Raw genomic sequence first — 18,589 nt, 5'->3', positions numbered from 1 at the left:
CCTCACAAAATATTGCAATGTGAACGAGACTCCTAAAAACTAAATGGTTTTTTGTGCAGTATCCTGACAGCAAGTTTACGGCCGTTTTTTTTTTTATTTTTATTGCGGAAGTAAGTGTGTCTGGAATGAATTGTCTTGATATGCGATAACTACGGCACTTTCCTGAGCTGCAATGAGAATCACAGAACTTTACTTGGCAACAAGATGGTCCACCTCCTCAACCGCTGGATCGGTAGCCGGGGACCAGATGGCAGGGCTTGTTTGCCGTGTCCTCCAGGTTCGCCTGATCTGACCCGGGCAATTTTTTTTTTTTTGCGGGTTTATAAAAGACCAAGTGTATTCATTTTTAGGTCAACTGGTAACAAAGCTTTTACCAGCTGACCTATCTGACTTGACACAAGATTGAAGCAGCTGTCTCTTCAGTTACTCCAGACTTGCTGATTAAAATATGGGATGAACTCTTCTACGGCTGGATGTGTGCCGTGTGACGAACGCTTACAGGAAAATCGTTTTTCGTTGCGCTTTCATTTTATGTACAATTTACCAATGTAAGTACAAAATTAATAAATATTACATAACTTTAAAACACCGATATTCATTTTGAAACACACGATACATAAAAAAAATAAAAACTATATTATGAACATTTTTAATAAGTGTAAGGACTTTTCATGTGAAAGGTAAAGCTACCTTTTAATGTAATTATTGTATAAAAACGTAGAAAACTTTAAATTTTAAGCACTCCCCGTATAACATTTATTTGAGCGACTTTTGCGTAAGGTAAAAATCGTATATAGGTGGGAATTTTTTTGTGTACGTTTGCGGTTTGGACATGACAGGACTGGATCTAAGTATCTGGTATTCTTAGCACATGACAAGATGGCGTGTGTGTTTATCGTTGTCTGAATATAGTAAGATTGTTAGGTTTTTCGTGGAAAAATGTAATTTTTTTTCTTTTGATTAGTTTCATTTACTTTATAATATGACTACAAAGTTTACCAGAAGTATTCTGCGTGTAGTAGTCGCGCAGTTGTGTCAAACTATTGGATGGCATGCTGTTAATACTACTCCTTTCGAGCTGCTTACTGATGTTTTACAAAAATATATAGTAGAACTTGCTGAAAATGCTCATAGATATGCAGAACAATGTAAGTCATGTTTGCTGTTTTTTTTATGTTTAAATATTTTTCTTTTGAATTAAAAAATGAACGCTTTTAAATTTGTTGTCGGTGAAGCTTTTGTTTATTTTTGTTTTCTTATAGATTGAAATACATTTTTAAAATTACAATTAGCTATTGTTTTATTTTTTATGTTCTTACTAGTAGTTTTCGTTTTTAACAAAAATGTGCTGGTAAAGAATTCCTTAAAAAGGCGGAATTTTGACTATTGTATCAACATTAGCTTTTATTTTCGTGTTGTATTTGATTTTATCAAACTAGTTTGACAATAGCTCATTATTTTTCCTGTCTTTTCAACTAGAATCCGGTCGTAAATATGAATCAGTTCTGTTTATTTTTTATTCTAGCCTTATTTGTTTAAGTGCGACATATTGAACTAGTTTGTTTATAATTTGCCCTTCTTAATTCAAATTAAATTCAAACTACATAAATTAATTCACTGCATTCTCATGCTAAGTAGATTAAGCCCTAGATTAATAGTGTTAAAGTAAAAGTCCAATCTTGTACTTTATGTTCTTTGTAATGCAAAAACAATTACTAGAGATCATTTTTTGGCTGTCTGGTAAGATTAGTAACGCTCATCTGTTCTAACCATTCTATATCTGAGGTTATGATACATCAACACTTTCATTTGCAATCTTTGAAGTTGTTTTTATTGTTTGTTTGATATAGGTTATATTTTTATTGTGATTTATTATTGCCCTCTTTGCAGATGATACTTCAGTATCTATGTTATTAAATATTTATTTAACAGGATTAAAAAGATTCTGTATTCAGAAAATTATTCATTGGGTGAATTGGAACTATTATTTTAAATATGGTTAAAACTGTTTTAGTGACCTTCTCAGGTAGACATACCTGTGGTAATCACATCAACAATATTATTATTTATAAGTAATGATAGTTTTTTTAATGTCACCCATATTAGATGATTTTATAGAATGACCAAATTGATTTCATCTGCAGTTGTAGTTTGGTTTGAAGTTCTTTACCAATTGCTAAATATGGCATCATTAATGAAATGTATTTTATCCCTATATATATATATATATTCCAGTCTAAAAATACATTACATGTTGGGATTGCTTTATTAAAGATTGTTTAACTGATAACAACTCAAACACAATGTTATTGGTAATTCTGAGCAATTACTTGATCACGTTTAATTTTTTTCATTCATTAATATACTATAGTAGATATGCTTAAGATAAGGAAAACACTAAATCTGAATGTGAGGGATCAGGTTTGGCAGCAGGTGAGCCATGCAAGGTCAACGTCTGCACGTCGTTATCAGTACTCTTTCAATTAGCAATCAGTTTTGTGGGTTATGGTGACCTGTTCGGAGAGTTTGTTCAGTGGAGAGACTTCAGGGTTATAGTTAAGGTTAGAGTTTTATGGAGATAGAAATAAACCATAAACTAACCTTAACAATCATCAGGAGTCAGACTCTGAATCAGCCGTAAAGATGACTGATTGTGCTCTTTATGAGGTGATTATCCATCATACACTGGACTAATAGGATGGAACATTTGGTGTTGTCTCTTGGTACAGTTTTGTTTAAACATAAGTTTTGCAAGGTGTTCTACTTAACGTTCAGTATTGCCATGCCTTGCTAATTTATCCCAAACCTCCACAAAATGGATTAACATCTGAATAGATAACATTAACTCAAAATTGATAACTAATTGATTAGAGTATTGATAATATGGTGTGGACTTGACCTTGCGCAGGTCACTCACTGTCCAAACCTACTTTCTGACATTTAGATCTTGTGTTTTCTTAATCCTGAAGTATCTACTTTTTTTATATAGAGGGGAGGAATACCATTTACATACTAAGTGTTGGGCTCGCTATCAGGTTCCGCAAGATGTTATTGAGTGGGTAAGTGGGGTGCCTGCACCCCACTGACTAAACCTCCACCTCAGATAGTCCTCCCCCTTTCTGGAAACTGCTGTGAGGCATTACTTCAGAAAGGGGAAGCTTACCTTCCTGCACCGGGCATCAGAGTCAGATGTGGGAGTTGCCTGGATGTGATGGGTTCATCACGTCCATCTGTTTCTTGCTTCTTCCTTCATCTGGATCATTCATCTCCATAACTACTCTGGAATACCTAACCACAGCAAGCCAGTGCTCTTCTTTGGTTAGCCTGGAATCCATAAGTCCCTAGGACAGGAACATAACCTTTGTACCCAGGAGTACTTCAGGTTTTTTTCTGATTAGCTCCAGAAGCGGAGCTTACCTTCCTGCTTCGGGCATCAGAGTGAACATGGATGGGTACACTGCATCCAGGCGACCCCCACATGGTTGGGAGGCCCCCTAGACACTCACCTGCAGCCCTGTTCTCCGCACCGGAGCCCTCAGGCGCCTGTTTTTGCTTTCCTTGCTTCTTCCGCCATTCGAAGACTCTTCATGACTACTTTGGAAAAGCTGGCCACAGCAAACCAGTGCTCTTCTTTGGCCAGCATGAATTCCATGAGTTCCTCAGGTGGGAATAAAACCGTCACACCCAGGAGTGCAAGCATTTTGCCTCTCTCCATAGCGAGGGGGCACTCAAAGAAAACATGCTGCGCCATTTCTTCTGTTTCGCAGTTGGGGCAGGTTTCTGCCCAGTCTAGTTCAAAACGATATAAATATGCCTTGAAGCGTGGCTGAGAAAACATTTTCAGAAGGAAAGAGGCATAAGGAATCCAATCAGGCTAATAATATAAATTATTGATGAGAGTTTTTATAGAAGGAGGTAAAAGATTAAGTGTGTTTAATACATATGGAAAAATCATTTGAGTATCAACTGAGATAAACTAATAGAAATATTAAGAATAAAAAAAAAATAGAAAATAATTTAAACAAACATACCTGAATGAATCGGAAAATCGAATATCAAAATAAAATAGTCAAACCGAATGGTTTGACCATGGAAAAGGAGTAAGCAAATTTGTTATCTATCACCAACTTTGTTTAAAATATATCTTGAAGGAAAATTTGATCATAAATCTGTACAGGATGAAGCGATCAGCAAAAGAAGAAGGAAAATAAATAATGAAAAGTTTACAGATGAAATAGTGTTCGTTGTAGATGAATTGCATGTTATTCAACAGATGGTTTCAAAATTGGAAAACATTATGACAAAACATGGAAGGGAAATAAAAGTTAAGAAAACAAACATAATAATGATAGGAGACAATAGACCAATGAATGTCTGCTCAAAAGAAGGAAAAATTAAACAAGTAAAACAGTACAGGTAGTTTAGGTACGATGTTCTCTAGAAAACGATAAATCGCAAAAGTGAAACGACAATTCTTATCGCAAAGGCTAACGGAGTGTTTAACAAAAAGAAACGTAATTATCTAGTAAGATTGAAGTAGATTTGTAGTGTAGTTCTGATATTCTATTTGAAACATGGACACTAAGGAAACTGAAAAAATAAAGCCTGTAGGTATTTAAAATGTAAGCATGGAACAGGATGGGGATCAATTTTTTTATGATTAATTCACCACCAAATAACTTTAAAGCTTGTGCGTGGAAATATACTCGTAGATTGAACATTTGTAGCATATAAATGCTATGGCAGACATTGTTTCAAACCCAGATCCTTCTGGATGAAATGTTGAGATGCTACCTCTCCATCTCAAACAACAATCAAACGAACAGAAAGAGAGAGAGAGAGAATAATGAAGAAGTAAAGAGGAGATTGAACAAGAGTAGAAGCTTATTCAGAATATTTCAGAAAAGGGATTTTAATTGGCTGGGAAAAATCATGAGATGTAATGAGATAATTAAAACAGTACTACAAGAATTAGTAGAAGGTGAAATGAAGAGAACCCAAATAAAATTAAAGATGATAGACGATCCAAAAAAATGAGAGCTATTAGGAATTCAAAAGTTTTGCCAAAAACAGAAGAGAATGGTGACGGATATGACATGCGACGTAAATACCCATGTCATATAATCGTACTGTGATGATGGTTCTTATCTAGTAATTGGAGTAACAAAAGGTCCTAATCCACCCACTCCATCTGAAGCTATAAACTGCTAAAAAGAAATATTGACCGATAGAACATAACTGTGTTATTCTTTAAATTTACTAAATTGAGTTGGTGTATGCTACGTTTATACATATAAACAGCTGTGAAGTTTCATATTTTAATCAAACAATTCTATTCGATTAGTGTTGGCAGTTAAGCCAGGAGGTCGAACCTTTAGCGCAGGCTACATCAACTTAAATGAAGATCTTTAAAAATTATTACTAAAAGGGATATCAGGGAAGATATATTGATGAGTTATGTACTTCTAAAAGGGTATAATTTACGTAGATTGTTAGCACATGGATATCTGTAATTAAGGTCAGTGCACTTAAAAAGACTACAGAAGTTGAAACTTATGTAACATAAAATCTATTCTTTTCAAAATGTATTACGCTATTTAAGTTAATACCATTGTCAGCCTGATGAACCAGCATATACTTTGTAGTAAACCTTCTCTAATTGTTTCTTAGCCACCACCAAATTGGTAAAAGCTACTGATAATTTAAGTTGCATCACAGACTAATACTTAAGCAAAAAATAAAATTAAGGAACATAGTTCCTTTGAACTTACGGAAAGAACCTGAACAGCAAATATATGACAAGGGTAGTCATCCAGGATAAACACAGTTCATCCTGAACCAGACAGAATTCAGCCTACTTCTGTAGATTGCAGTAGGTGGATTTAGTTATGGTATAAATTCATTTTTATCGTAAACTTGTTTATGTTAAGTAAAGAAATCATTCTGTAGCTTTCTGATAGTTCAGAAGCCTTAGTTTAAAAATTTATGTAGTATTTTTGGAAATATGAATTGTTGCCTTATTTTAAAAATGAATAACAACCTGTCTTAGTTTTAAGGTCTTTTTTTTTAAGAGTTGGAGGAACTCCATTTACGGGCGCCTAAGCAGTGTCGGGCTTACTAACAGGTTCTGCCAGTTATAACCAAGGGCGAATGTATACCTGCGCACTACTGACTAAACCTCCACCCCTGGCTTCCCCCCTTCCTGGGACTGCTTATAAAAACATTTCATCAGAAGAAGGAGGACTCGCCCACACACACAGTCATAACAATCCAACAATGCCACACACCACACAAATAACACTACTGGAAACAACACATGAAATACATACACCGACAACATACAAGAACCTGCAGAAAACAGGACACGCTACTAACATCCACGCGTTATACACCCACACAGCCGTCAAGACAAAAATCTTAAAAAGTCACACCACTTACCAGTAACCACCATCAGACGCACCAGCAGAGTGTACCCGGTCTCATCGCACCCAGGCGACCCCACGGGTGGTATGTACGCAGATCCTACAATCACCTCTCCGCAAGGCTCTTCCCGTCAAGTCGCAGACAGCAGCCACAGCATCGAAGGCGGACGTAACCCCGGCAAAATTCATACTGATTCGCGGAGAGTCCGCCCTGCTCTTCAAGTACACCAGCTATCCTTTACTGAAGCATACGTTCCAGTACCTTCGTTAGCGCATCAATCATCGCCAGCGGCCGGTACGAGGAGGGAAGTGCCAAATCTCTTCCCGGTTTAGGAACTAGTACCAGCCGCTGACGCTTCCATCTGCCTGGAAAAACTGTCTCGTTAAAACAGGCGTTGTATGTCTCTAAAAACGCCTCTGGCCCAGCCCGAGCCGCCACCTTGATAACCATATTAGGCAGGAGATCCGGGCCAGGCTCCCTGGCCGACGATATTCGTGTGATCGCGGCCTCCAGTTCTTCATCGGTAAACAGCGGTGCAGTCTCAGCCGCGCCTCTTACCTCTGGGAGTAATTCGTCCCCCGAGGGGAAGAGCCCATCAACTATGTTCAGCACTTCTCGCAGACACCTCATAACTGTAGCTCTAGGTCTTACTGCTTTCTTCACTAGAACCGCATACGGCCTTCCCCACGGGCCCGTCTCCACCTCCTCAATAAATTGAGCCCAACATTTTCTCTTTGACCGTACGATGAGCTTAGCAAGCTCTCTCCTCTTTCATTATACAGCTTAGCGTATACGACTTTCACCGAATGCAAGTACGCCCTTGTCATACGTCTTCTAGCCCGGTGACATTCTTCTCGCTTCTTTGCTATACCGGCAGTCCACCAATATGCAGATGTACTTACGTGGGAGAACTTCGCAGGTTTCTTCAAGACATGTAGCCTTCCCCTCCGCCATGGAGACGCGATATACTGCACGTAGGTCAAGCCGTTCGATAAAAACACCAGGGTCGAAGTTCCTAGTGCTCCAGCCCGTGAATATAGGTGGTCAATCACTACTAGCTCCGGTGCCAGCGATCGTCATCAAGATCGCTTGATGATCGCTGGCCGTGTAACCTTCCCATACTTTCCAGTCTGCGATGCGGGCAGCAAGCTCAGGGGAGTCAAAAGTCACGTCGATTATAGAGCCCTACGGCCCTCTCCGAAATGCATCGCCAACATTTAGCACTACTAAATCCAGTGCCGCAGTCATGTCCATAAGCACTGTTGCGTTTGCCCTGGCAGATCCCCACTCGGTCGACCAGGCATTAAAATCGCCTGCCACCAGCACTAGTCGACGTGTAGACATATCCCTCACCATAGTAGTTAAAATCTCTTTATAACACTCCATGCTGATGTTGGGCGAAAGGTAGGCGGAGTAGTAGGTCACTCCTCCCACCCTCGCCCTTACAAAACCCCGTCCCAGCCACACATCACAGGCAGGGAGTCCTGTACAGCACCAGATCGCCGCAGTCCCGTCCTCAGACATCAGCCAACCAGGACGCAGTCGAGAAGCGCACGGTTCAGAGATGAGTGCGACGTTCCCACCCACCTCCACTGCATAACTGACTAGAAGGTCCTGTGCCAGCAAGCACTGCATGGTTCAGGTTCACCCATAGTATCCTCATCGGCGGGTTGGAACATGTCCAGTCCTCCCCTGGCTTCTACTACGTCTCTCCATATTAGCCTCTCCATAGCACGCTGCCACTCTGGTACGGTGTCCCTCTAAGCCACATCTAATGTATTTTGCAGTATTCCTGCACTCCGCAGCGTGGTGCCCTTCACCACCACAGTTGAAGCACGCAGCCGACCTATCAGCACCTTTGCAGTTTCTGGCTGTATGGCCAAACTCCAAGCATCGATAACACTTCATAGGTAGGTCTAAAACATCTGCTCTGTATGACATGAAAGCTGTCTTGACCCTTCTTCTCTGCACCAGTGATGAGACGATCAGCGCAGGAAGTCGGCTCATCCCCACTGTAGTTTCTCCGTATCCAGGTCTGACGATCACTTTGAGATCTTCAGGGACATTTCCTGATCACATGCTTCAGACAGCCCGTGTTGGACTTCAGCTGGCTGTATGCTGCTCTCCATGTCACACCTGGAGAATGGCTTAGTGTAAACCTTTTCCTCCTTAATATTATTTGTTAATAACTGCTTTAATTTGCCCGAGTTTTCCTTTTAGTCCTTCACCCTTATTTCCATGTTCTTTCCAGTCTTACGTATGTTGAGAATCTCCGACATTGGTGGTACTACAACCTGTGTCTTAAAGGATTTGAGTAAATCAGCATAAGTCCCCGTAGCTTTAATCATCATAGTTTCCGTCTTGTGGGAGGCATCAGGAGGGGAATCTGTACTCCAAGCAGATGGAAATCTGGCATTCGGCGTAATTTATGTGTAGACAACGCCCAGACACTGTGCCCTCACATTCTAGTACCTTTCGTACATAGGTCGCAGTATTCTGCCCGTAGAGCTCCGTTTGTATTTGCCCCAGGCAGCCACCACTATTTACTATTTATCCTGACTGTTCCACAAGAGCCCCAGCAAGATCCCCTCCATCATGAGAATCAACACAGGCAACATGAAGCATGTTAAAGGCACATAATACATGTAGTTAGTTTTAAGGTCTGTATTTACTATGAATTCTAGAAAATTTCATAAATTAGAGGCTTTTTCATCCATCCCAGTACCATTGTGGGTTTATAGCTTCTAGGTTTAGTTCACCTTGTTTTTATGTAAAGACAATGTTACATGTGATAAAAGCATTTCATTATTGCATTTACTGTTAAATCAGTGTTAATCCGATTGTGCCTACTTGGTATATTTAAGAAAACTTGTTTTGAATAGCTGTTAAAAGATTTGTGATTGTTAACCATACATGTTATAACACACGATGGTTTGATTCCAATTTGTAAGCAGTTAAGTAATGTTATTATGTACATGTGTCGTTATGTACTTGTATTGCTGCTTGTAAAGAATTTCTTCTTTTTTTTATTCAATAATTTTATTAAAATTATTCCATGGGTAGCTTTTTTATTATTATTTGAATGTCACTAATCTAAAGGAAAAGGTACAGAAAATTCTTATCAAGCATGTTGGAAGTGGGTGTGCTTTTTGGCTTTCTTATTCCTTCTGTCAGTTAATTTCTGATTAAAGACAAAATAGGTTCACTTTTCAGTTATCAAATCAACTTTTATGTTATTTATTAATGATTAATTTTGTGAATTTATAACACATGATTTTTTTTTTTTAGTGTTTTTAGTTTGTAATAGAACACAGTTAAGATTATGTTGATGCTCATTTTTACCAATAAAATTGGCTGATTTTATTTAACAATTGTACAGTATGTTGCCATTATTTAAAATTTTTGTTTCCTTTGCCCACAAACTTTTTGCTGACTGATGCCAATTTGAAGTTAAAACTGATCTGGTTAAAACTGAAGCCATAAAATTATGTATGTACATTAATTCTACAGAGTAAATTTTTATGTATATGTTGAATGCACAAGTTATTAGTTGTTAATTTTTAGTCCTGATGAACCACCTACTATAATTTGTTCTCAATGGTCAGCTCACTAGTCATTAATTTTGCTGATACTAGTTGTGTTTATGACCGTAATATCTACATTTAAAATGCTTGTTGACAGTTTACTTTTCTACAGCTTTACTCAGACTTAGATTATAACTAGATAATACTTGTTCCATTAAACAGAAACGAGTTGTGTACTTTACTAGGCAAAACTCTTCTCTCATCAGTTTTAGTCACTATAACTATGAGAATCATTTGAGAAAGGGGACCAAAAAGTGCAAAAAAAATTATGATTTATCGTTGATTGATACGTGAAATTCATACATTAGTGACTACATACTAATTTTATATATGTTGGTAATTGTCAGCTCTTCAGATGCATACCTAAGCTTATGTTTTAGAGTAAATTTTGGTACTTGTGTATTATAACAGCACCACTATTGTTGGAAGGTTATAACCAGCGCTACTGGTGGCATGTCAAATAATTACTTATCAGTAAGATGAAAATAAAAATATTTGTTAAAGAAAATGGTGAACTTAGTATAAGTAAGATGTGTGCACTTAGAATTTGGGATCTCCCTCATTGCGAAGAGGAAGCTATTAAATTTTTGCAGGTTAGGTTAGGTTAATTTTAATAAATAATTCAATTTCTAGTTTTATATTTCTACTTTATTCCTAACAGATTCCAACAGCCATCATAAATTTACAGATCTATTATGTATAACCTTCCAACCATTGTGGTGCTGTTATAATACATTAGTACCTACATTTTAGTTAACATCAGCATTAAGTATATCTACTGCCATTTCAAAAATGTTCTTTATTTGTAATCAGATGTCTCTACCTTTGAAAAAAAGGTTATCGGATTGAGCTTGCTAAAATGGAATGGTCATTCAGAAATAAAGGCTGCAATATTCATGTTCATTGCCAACTAGAACTCTTCACTACACATAATTATTAACATTTCTTATTAGTTAATTAATCTTTTTTATAGGCATTCCTTATCAGACTCTAAATCACATAAAAAAAGAAGGTAAAAGAAGAAAATTATAGCTGTTCCATTGACAATATAACATGATCTTATGGCTCTGTCTTTTTTGTTTAATAACCAAGAAAATGACTGCTGTGGACATTAACTATGAATAATCTCCAATGACATGCAATAAAATATCCAGTGTTGTTTAACTTAGGTGTTTTGGGGGAACCATTTTATCCAGCATATTCAATTTGCTGTTGGCATATTTAGGGTACTTTTCTTAAAGACATTGCTGATTGATTAGATCATAAAGGAATTTATTTGTTAATCACTAATTTCTATAACAAATATTGTAAATACTAAATAATACAAATAATACATCATGCAAATTTCAATTTCAGTACATACAATTTAGTAATTTTTTTATCGTAAAACCTAGTTTTGGTGGGTCCTTATGATCTCCATTAAACTTATCTAAACCAGCTAAAATTTTATGTGTAGAAGTATTAGTTTTGAAAACATAAGCATAGAGTAAAGTAGTTTATTTTCATTGCACAGGATATCTATAAACAAAACAATATTAATATTTTTTACTGATCTTAATTTTTTTTACAACATCTGCAACATTACTGCAAAGCTGTTACTATATAACACATTATTGAGAGAAAAAGAAAAAAAAGCATAATTCATTTGTCTCAATTTCTGTGAATGTATGGCTTAATTTTTATAAACCAAGAAAAATGGAATTTGATTTTTATAATTAAAAACAATACAATCTTGCTAATCTGAATTAATATGGACTGCAGTCCCTCAAATATTGAAAAATAAAAAGATGAAATTATTTTATTATAAGAAATATTTTTCCTGAATGATTTTTTACATGATTGCATCTAGAGTCATCCAGTTACTGACAGAGATCACTGGATATATTAGCAGGAAGTCTTATCTTTGTCATTACAATTGAGAGCTTCTAATATAATATTAAATAAAAATTTAATTTATTTTATTTAGAGTTGATATTGTTCAGTAAGCCTATATGCCGGTCTGAAATCTGGTTAAAGACTGAGCAGTATTTTATCAGATTAAAAACTCCTTGCAGTAATTGCAGTAATACATTAATTTGCAGTAAATACCAAATGGATTAAATTGTGATATGTATAACTACTGTATCTATGTGATACAATAGAATGTTAACATTTAATACCAAAAGAAAATAATCAATTTTGGGGTAGGTGCCTCAAAACCAAGCTCGAGTGGTTTTCTGTATATTCTTTGTTTATGAATTTACAGAAGTAGAAACTTTTCATTTAAAACCATAAAAATCATATTCTGATGAATGATAAAAAGTATTAAATTTTCATTCACAGTAATGACAATTAGCTTGTTCATGACATGTATCCTATTACATAATTTATTATGTATGATATCAACAGTATTCAACCTTTTAATGTCATTATTTATTACACTATTGTTACTTTCATTAACATCCAATATTAATAATGCTATATATCATTTAAATTATTACATATTTAATGTAAAAACTTGCATTTGCAAGTTACATTAATGCAAAATGTAAAAACTTTATATCTTGCTTTGTTGGTATTAAAATTGTTTCTTAGCATGTGCTATTTTTATTGTTAAAATATGAATATTTTGGTATGTTTGTTATTATAATTTCATGCTAATTTCAGCCAGTAATCATCCATACAATTAAATTAAAAATGACTTGTTTAAAATTTCATATAAGTGTACTTTACCCGGCAAATACGGATTTAATTCTGTATCCTTAGAATTCTTGGTAGTAGTTCTGTTTATGCATAACATACGAGGGACATTCAATAATTAAAGAGACAAACTGATGTAGAAAAAAACTTTTTTTTACAAAATAAGACTTTTACTACTTTTCAACATAATTCCCACCAATATTAATACGCTTGTCCCAACGATGAACTAGTTTTTTTAATACCTGATGTAAAGAAGTCTTTGTCTTGTTGTTTGAGCCACTTTCCCACAAATTCTTTGACCTCGTTGTTATTGCTGAACTTTTTTCCATGTAATGCCTCCTTGAGTGGACCAAAGCAATGAAAATTTGAGGGAGCCAAATCTGGACTGTAGGGAGGATGTGGTAGTATCTCCCAACCCATTTTACCAGTGGTTTCTTGGGTCAGCTGGGTGTGTGAGGGCGAGCATTGTCATGTAGCAATATCATGCTGTTTCTTTGAGATCCGTGATGTTTTTCTCTCATTGCTGGCTTTACTTTTGTTCATCAGCATGTCTGAGTAGTAGACACTTTTTATTGTATGCTGATTTTCCAAATAATCACAAAAGATGACACTTTGAGCATTCCAAAAAATGGTCAACATGACTTTTCCCGCTGATGCTTGCATTCTGAATTTCTTTCAGATAGGTGAGCTGGTGTGCTTCCATTCTGTGCTTTGTCATTTGGACTCTGGTTCAAAATGGTGAACCCAAGTTTCATTACACTTTAAAATCTTGTTTAGAAAAGGGGGGGTCACCTTCCCTTTCATAGTGTTTTCAAGTCTGTACACACTTGTCTTGTTTCCTTGTTTTGCGTTAACTCTTTAGGGACCCACCTTGCACTTGTTTTGCTGTACTTGAGCTTATTACTGATAACATTATGAACTGTGCCAACAATTACTGCAACTGTTTTTGCTATATATTCAACTGTAATACATTGGTCTTCACGAATAATGTCATCAATGTGAGTTTCAAGTGAAGGAGTTGACGCTTCAACTGGCCGGCGTTGCTCATCAGTCACTGAGGTTCAACCATTTTTGAACTGTTCTACCCACTTATAAAAATTTCTACGGTTCATACACTTTCACCATACTGTAAAATCATTTAAAAAAAGATTTTAGCTGGTTTTTCACCTTCAGAAAGCAAAAAACGGATCAGTGAATTTTTTCAACTAATGTGGAAACCAAGCGGACACGCCATCGTTAAATGCAATATTGAGGTTGTAAAAAATTTCTATCCATCAGCTGTTCTCAGCTCATCCCAGTGATGCCAACCTAATGTCATGAAAGTACAAAACTCCTGCAACAAACTCCTTCATTTCTACATCAATTGTTCCTTAATTATTAAGTGTCCCCTGTAAATAAAACTGGTGCTGCTCCATCATGTAGTTGAACACTGTTTTTAAAGTAATATTTTATTATATCGAATATTACTTCACCCAAATGTACTTATGAGAATCATATTTTGAATGAGAAAGAAATGTTGCATTGATGTGAAGATTACGCAGTACCTGCGTTTTAAAACTGATTTTTACAGTGAATCTGAAATGATCAAATTGATAATTAGAATAAAGTAGAACTGTAACTTGAATGATAACGACAGGTGTTCCAATTTGGTGGTTGCTGAATAACTGAAACTAAATTATATTGGGAGACTTCAGATTTTTCTCAGTTTAGGTAAGAAAGTGCAGAATCATCTTGCAGTTGCAAAAATAGCTTTCTTGAAAATGTAAGTTTTAATGTTATAATATTGTAATGAGTAATGTCATAACATTTCAGAACTGAATCTGCAAAATTATAATGATGGTTTTATCTCAAATTTTTCAAACTTTGGTTTCAGTGTAAAGAAAGTTATGGTTGTATTTGATAAAAAGAGAATTAGTTATCACAATTACAATAAAACTGTTTGGTTAATTCAGAAAAGATTAGTAAACATAATTAATACTATTTGAGTAATAACTTTGTCTGTCTTATTTTGTTTGTGGTTGGTGTTACTTGTTTGAAATTGTTCCTCCATTTCTATACTTTGACTTCAAATCATTTCTTCCCATTACATAATTTTCACTATAGTGTTACTGACTATATCAATAAAGCTAATCACAAAGTAAGTTGTTTTTTTTATTTATAAAATAACATCAAAGCAGTTTATTTTACGATTGTAGAAACATTTTGTGTTATGTATTTAAATTTTATTAACTGTTACAGTTGGTCATACTGATCCAACTTTACACGATCTTGGCTTGGCATTTCGGGATATGGGCATTAGCATATCAGAATTGGAAGAGTATGTCGAAAATGTACCATCAGTTCCATTTCCAAAAGAAATACCAAAGTATCCGACTGAAAGAGAAAATCATCTTAATCTGTTAAAACCTGGAAGTCGTGAGGTAGTTACAAGACCTGTTCATATTCATGAACACTTGCCTGCTATGCATCCAGAATTAGAAGGTAAATTAATGTATTGTTGATTAGCTTTATGAAATTTGTACTTTTATTAAATACACACAATTGATGTTATCAAAATGTTTGACTTTTATTTATATTAATCTGCATTACAAGGGGATGCTAAGAGTCATATGTCTTAAGTTTGGAAATGTGCATACTAATGTTTATATTATGTAAAAACTATTCAGATTATACGTCAAAAATTTAGTATTATTATTGCTATTTAGTAATAATAACAATTATTTTTATTATTTGACAAAATAATATTTTAACATACCAAACAATTTTAAGTTTGTGTACTTTCAAACTTGAATGATCTGATACTTAGTAACAATGAGATTGCTCTTTTGTGGGTGTCCTCATTCTTTTACCATCTTGGTTTTTGTTATTTATAGATTTAATGTTAATGAATTATATGTGAAGTTAATTTTATTTTATTTTTAATTTAATCAATTAACCAGTTTAGAGATTATATTTTTGTATGAAATTTGAGGTGTAACAAATTAAAAGTTTTGTAATGATAATAATTATTGTAACTTTTTAATTGATAACTGAAATTTTAATTATTTTTGAGTTTACATCTAGGAAATCGAAGTTGTGAAATGAGTAGTCATACTTTATTTTAAAACATAATAGTTGACTGTTTTTTTAACATTAGAGTATTTTTTTTGTAGGTTTTGCTTATGACGTAATCAGGGTGCTTTGTGATTGTATATTATAATTGGTATGTTCATTTGAGGTGATAACGGTAATGGTAAAAAATACAAAAGTTAATTTTGTAAAATATAGAATTTTATGAAAATTATGCAATAGAAGATAGCACGAGACAAAATAAGAATAAAAAACAAATGTTTTGATCCAAATTAACCTTGTATATCCACTGTTCACCAGTAGGTATTGGAATATATTACATCATCTCCTCTATGTGGCCAGGGAGAAGATATTTAATACCGTTGCATTCATACAATGGTAAAAAGTAAAAGTTCATGATCATTTCTTCAGAAAAGAAAATTTAAATGCTAATTTTTCATATTTACTGTATAAATACTCTAAAAATAATACTGACAGTGATAATGTTTTTGTTTTGATATCAGTTTTTGCTTTTATATTATGTTTATTCATTTTTACTTTTAGATGAAGAATACAGTGTTAAAAGTTCAACATTAAGTGTAGACACAACTGCTGGGGTTGAATGTGCTTCACCACCATTGACAAGTCCAAAAATAAATCTGTTTAAACGTCCTGGTGATCCAATTACAATGGAAAGCTCCGCTTTAAAAAGAGCAAGGTCATTAAATATTTTGTTATGTTTATCAATTTTCTTTATTTTAGTTTTCATTATTTGAGTTTCTTTACATGAAGGTCAGAACACTTATGATTCACTGATGGATTTATTTTTTAATATTTTATTTAAATTTTCCAAACTTTTCATAAGAAAGTATTATTATAATACCTGCTGACTGTGGATAATGTTTATTTTTCCTTTTATAAGTAATATGATTTGACATGGAAACTACTTTCTCTGTGTTCTGCAATCTGAAAGATTGGGGAAGAGTCTTTAACAAAAACTTGCAGAGCAATTGCCCATTAAAAGAAAAAAAAACTGTATCGTTTTGATATTTTTTTTCCTTATTCTTTGCAACATTTCTTCTAGAAATTCTATGCATTTTGAAATTTATGAATTTCATTTAATTTATTTATAAAAAATCTCTATTTGTACTTTGTTTTGTTTAATCTAGTTGCAGCTATCGTTTACCTTTGTCCAATTATTTAGCATATTTATACTTGTTCATTTGTAATAATTTCTTATATTTAATGTAATTGTAATTTAACAAAAATATTGTTCTCTATAATTTTTCACAAGTTTATTTAACATTATTTTACTCTTGTAAATTATTGCATGCTTCATAAGAAGAACGAAGAACAAGACTAGTTTCTACAACAGTTGTAATAATTCACATGAATAAAATAATTACATATTATTTATACATACATATTTAATATATCCACTTGTTAGATTTTACTTTTCGTTTATTTGGTTTATAAGCCATGGTATATTTATTTTTATGAAAAATGTTTAATATATTTTTATACTACCCAACTTTTTTATTATACACAACTATAGTTGTTGTAACTACAGTTGTTATAACTATAACAACTGGTTAATTTTTTTTGTATTCATTTTATAAATACTTTAGAAGAAACAATTTGAAAAATTTATAAAAATAATTCAAATGTTGTATTTACTTGATTTTTTTTATTTATTACCAAACCACAAGTTAAATATAACTTTACAAACAAAATATGCCTTTTAATACTTACTGATCTTCAGTGTTAATTAATACAGTAATAATAGTTTTATGAAAAAAAACAGCCCATAATTATATACGGAAATAATAAATTTTAGGTTTTCTCCCATTTATTAAAGTTCTGGGGCTACATGTGAATTAAAAATGTGTCGTCCAGCATACAGTTTCTTTATTTCAAAAACAGTTCAATAAATTTTGCAGAGATTAATAAAACACTCCTGTAATTATCTTCCAAAAAATGTATAGTGCTTTTATAATGATCTCTGATGTGTTCAAAAAACTGAAGAAAACAATTGTGTATTTTGGTGTAAACTGATAAACTGAATTTAAATTGGATTTTTTGTTATGTATTTGTCAATCTTATATATCAACTTTTTCCATTGAATTATTTTTTAAAAATGAGTACACAAGTGTAAAAAGAACATTTCAGTGAATCTTGTGATGCAATTTAAAAAAATTCTGACTGGTGTTACTCATATTACAAGTAATTTAAAGTTATTAAATTTTGCTTAAGATGTAGTCTGAGTGAGTATTAAATGATTTTTTTAAAAGTATTTGGCTAATATTGTTACAGCATTATTATTTTTAAGAGAAACAAATACAAAAGTTAATCAGTAAACTTGCATTAAAAAATGTAACAAAAATAACATATAGTTTTATTAGAGTAATGTAAGCTTATTTTGCTTATTTTTTATCTTATTTTACTGTTCGGCAATATTCTTTTATTCATTAAATATATTAAATCATTAATTATTAAAAATCTATTTATAGCAACAAAGCTATTACAAAAGGCATTTTCTTTCAAATCATTATAATAAAAGTTTCATATTTATCCACTCTGCATAAGGAGAAAATGATTAATTCTCCTTTAAGTAATAATCTGATACTGCTGATTGAAATAAACACATTTGTGAAAAAAATTTTTGTGGCAGTGAAGAAAAATATATATCTAAATACTGTAAAGCTGGGAAGCCTTCTTGGTGAGTTGCCTTTTTGGAATTCCAGACTGTTGGATTGCTTCTGTGATCCAAGGGGGATGGGTGCCCATAAGGAAGAGTCCGTAGACAGGGGGGGGGTGTTTCTATGCCACATCACACTGGTGCGATTGAAGTTAGG

The 18,589-nt window shown here is 33.8% G+C and overlaps 1 protein-coding gene across 3 annotated transcripts in view; it reads left to right on the top strand.

The window, feature by feature from the left end:
- The first annotated feature begins 870 nt into the window (after window positions 1-870).
- Taf3 (TBP-associated factor 3) overlaps window positions 871-18,589 on the top strand; it is a 109,942-nt gene continuing 92,223 nt past the window's right edge. For all 3 annotated transcript variants that reach the window (XM_075363313.1, XM_075363312.1, XM_075363311.1), the window contains exons 1-3: window positions 871-1,148; window positions 14,925-15,167; window positions 16,299-16,452. In XM_075363313.1, coding sequence (XP_075219428.1) covers window positions 983-1,148; window positions 14,925-15,167; window positions 16,299-16,452 — 563 coding nt within the window. In that variant the 5' untranslated portion in view covers window positions 871-982. The remainder of the gene's footprint in view (window positions 1,149-14,924; window positions 15,168-16,298; window positions 16,453-18,589) is intronic.

The sequence above is a fragment of the Lycorma delicatula genome, chromosome 4 (genome assembly GCF_047948215.1).
Source record: "Lycorma delicatula isolate Av1 chromosome 4, ASM4794821v1, whole genome shotgun sequence".
Lineage (NCBI taxonomy): Eukaryota > Metazoa > Arthropoda > Insecta > Hemiptera > Fulgoridae > Lycorma > Lycorma delicatula.
Note: the sequence above shows the minus strand (reverse complement) of the source record. Positions and strands in the feature narration are given on the sequence as shown.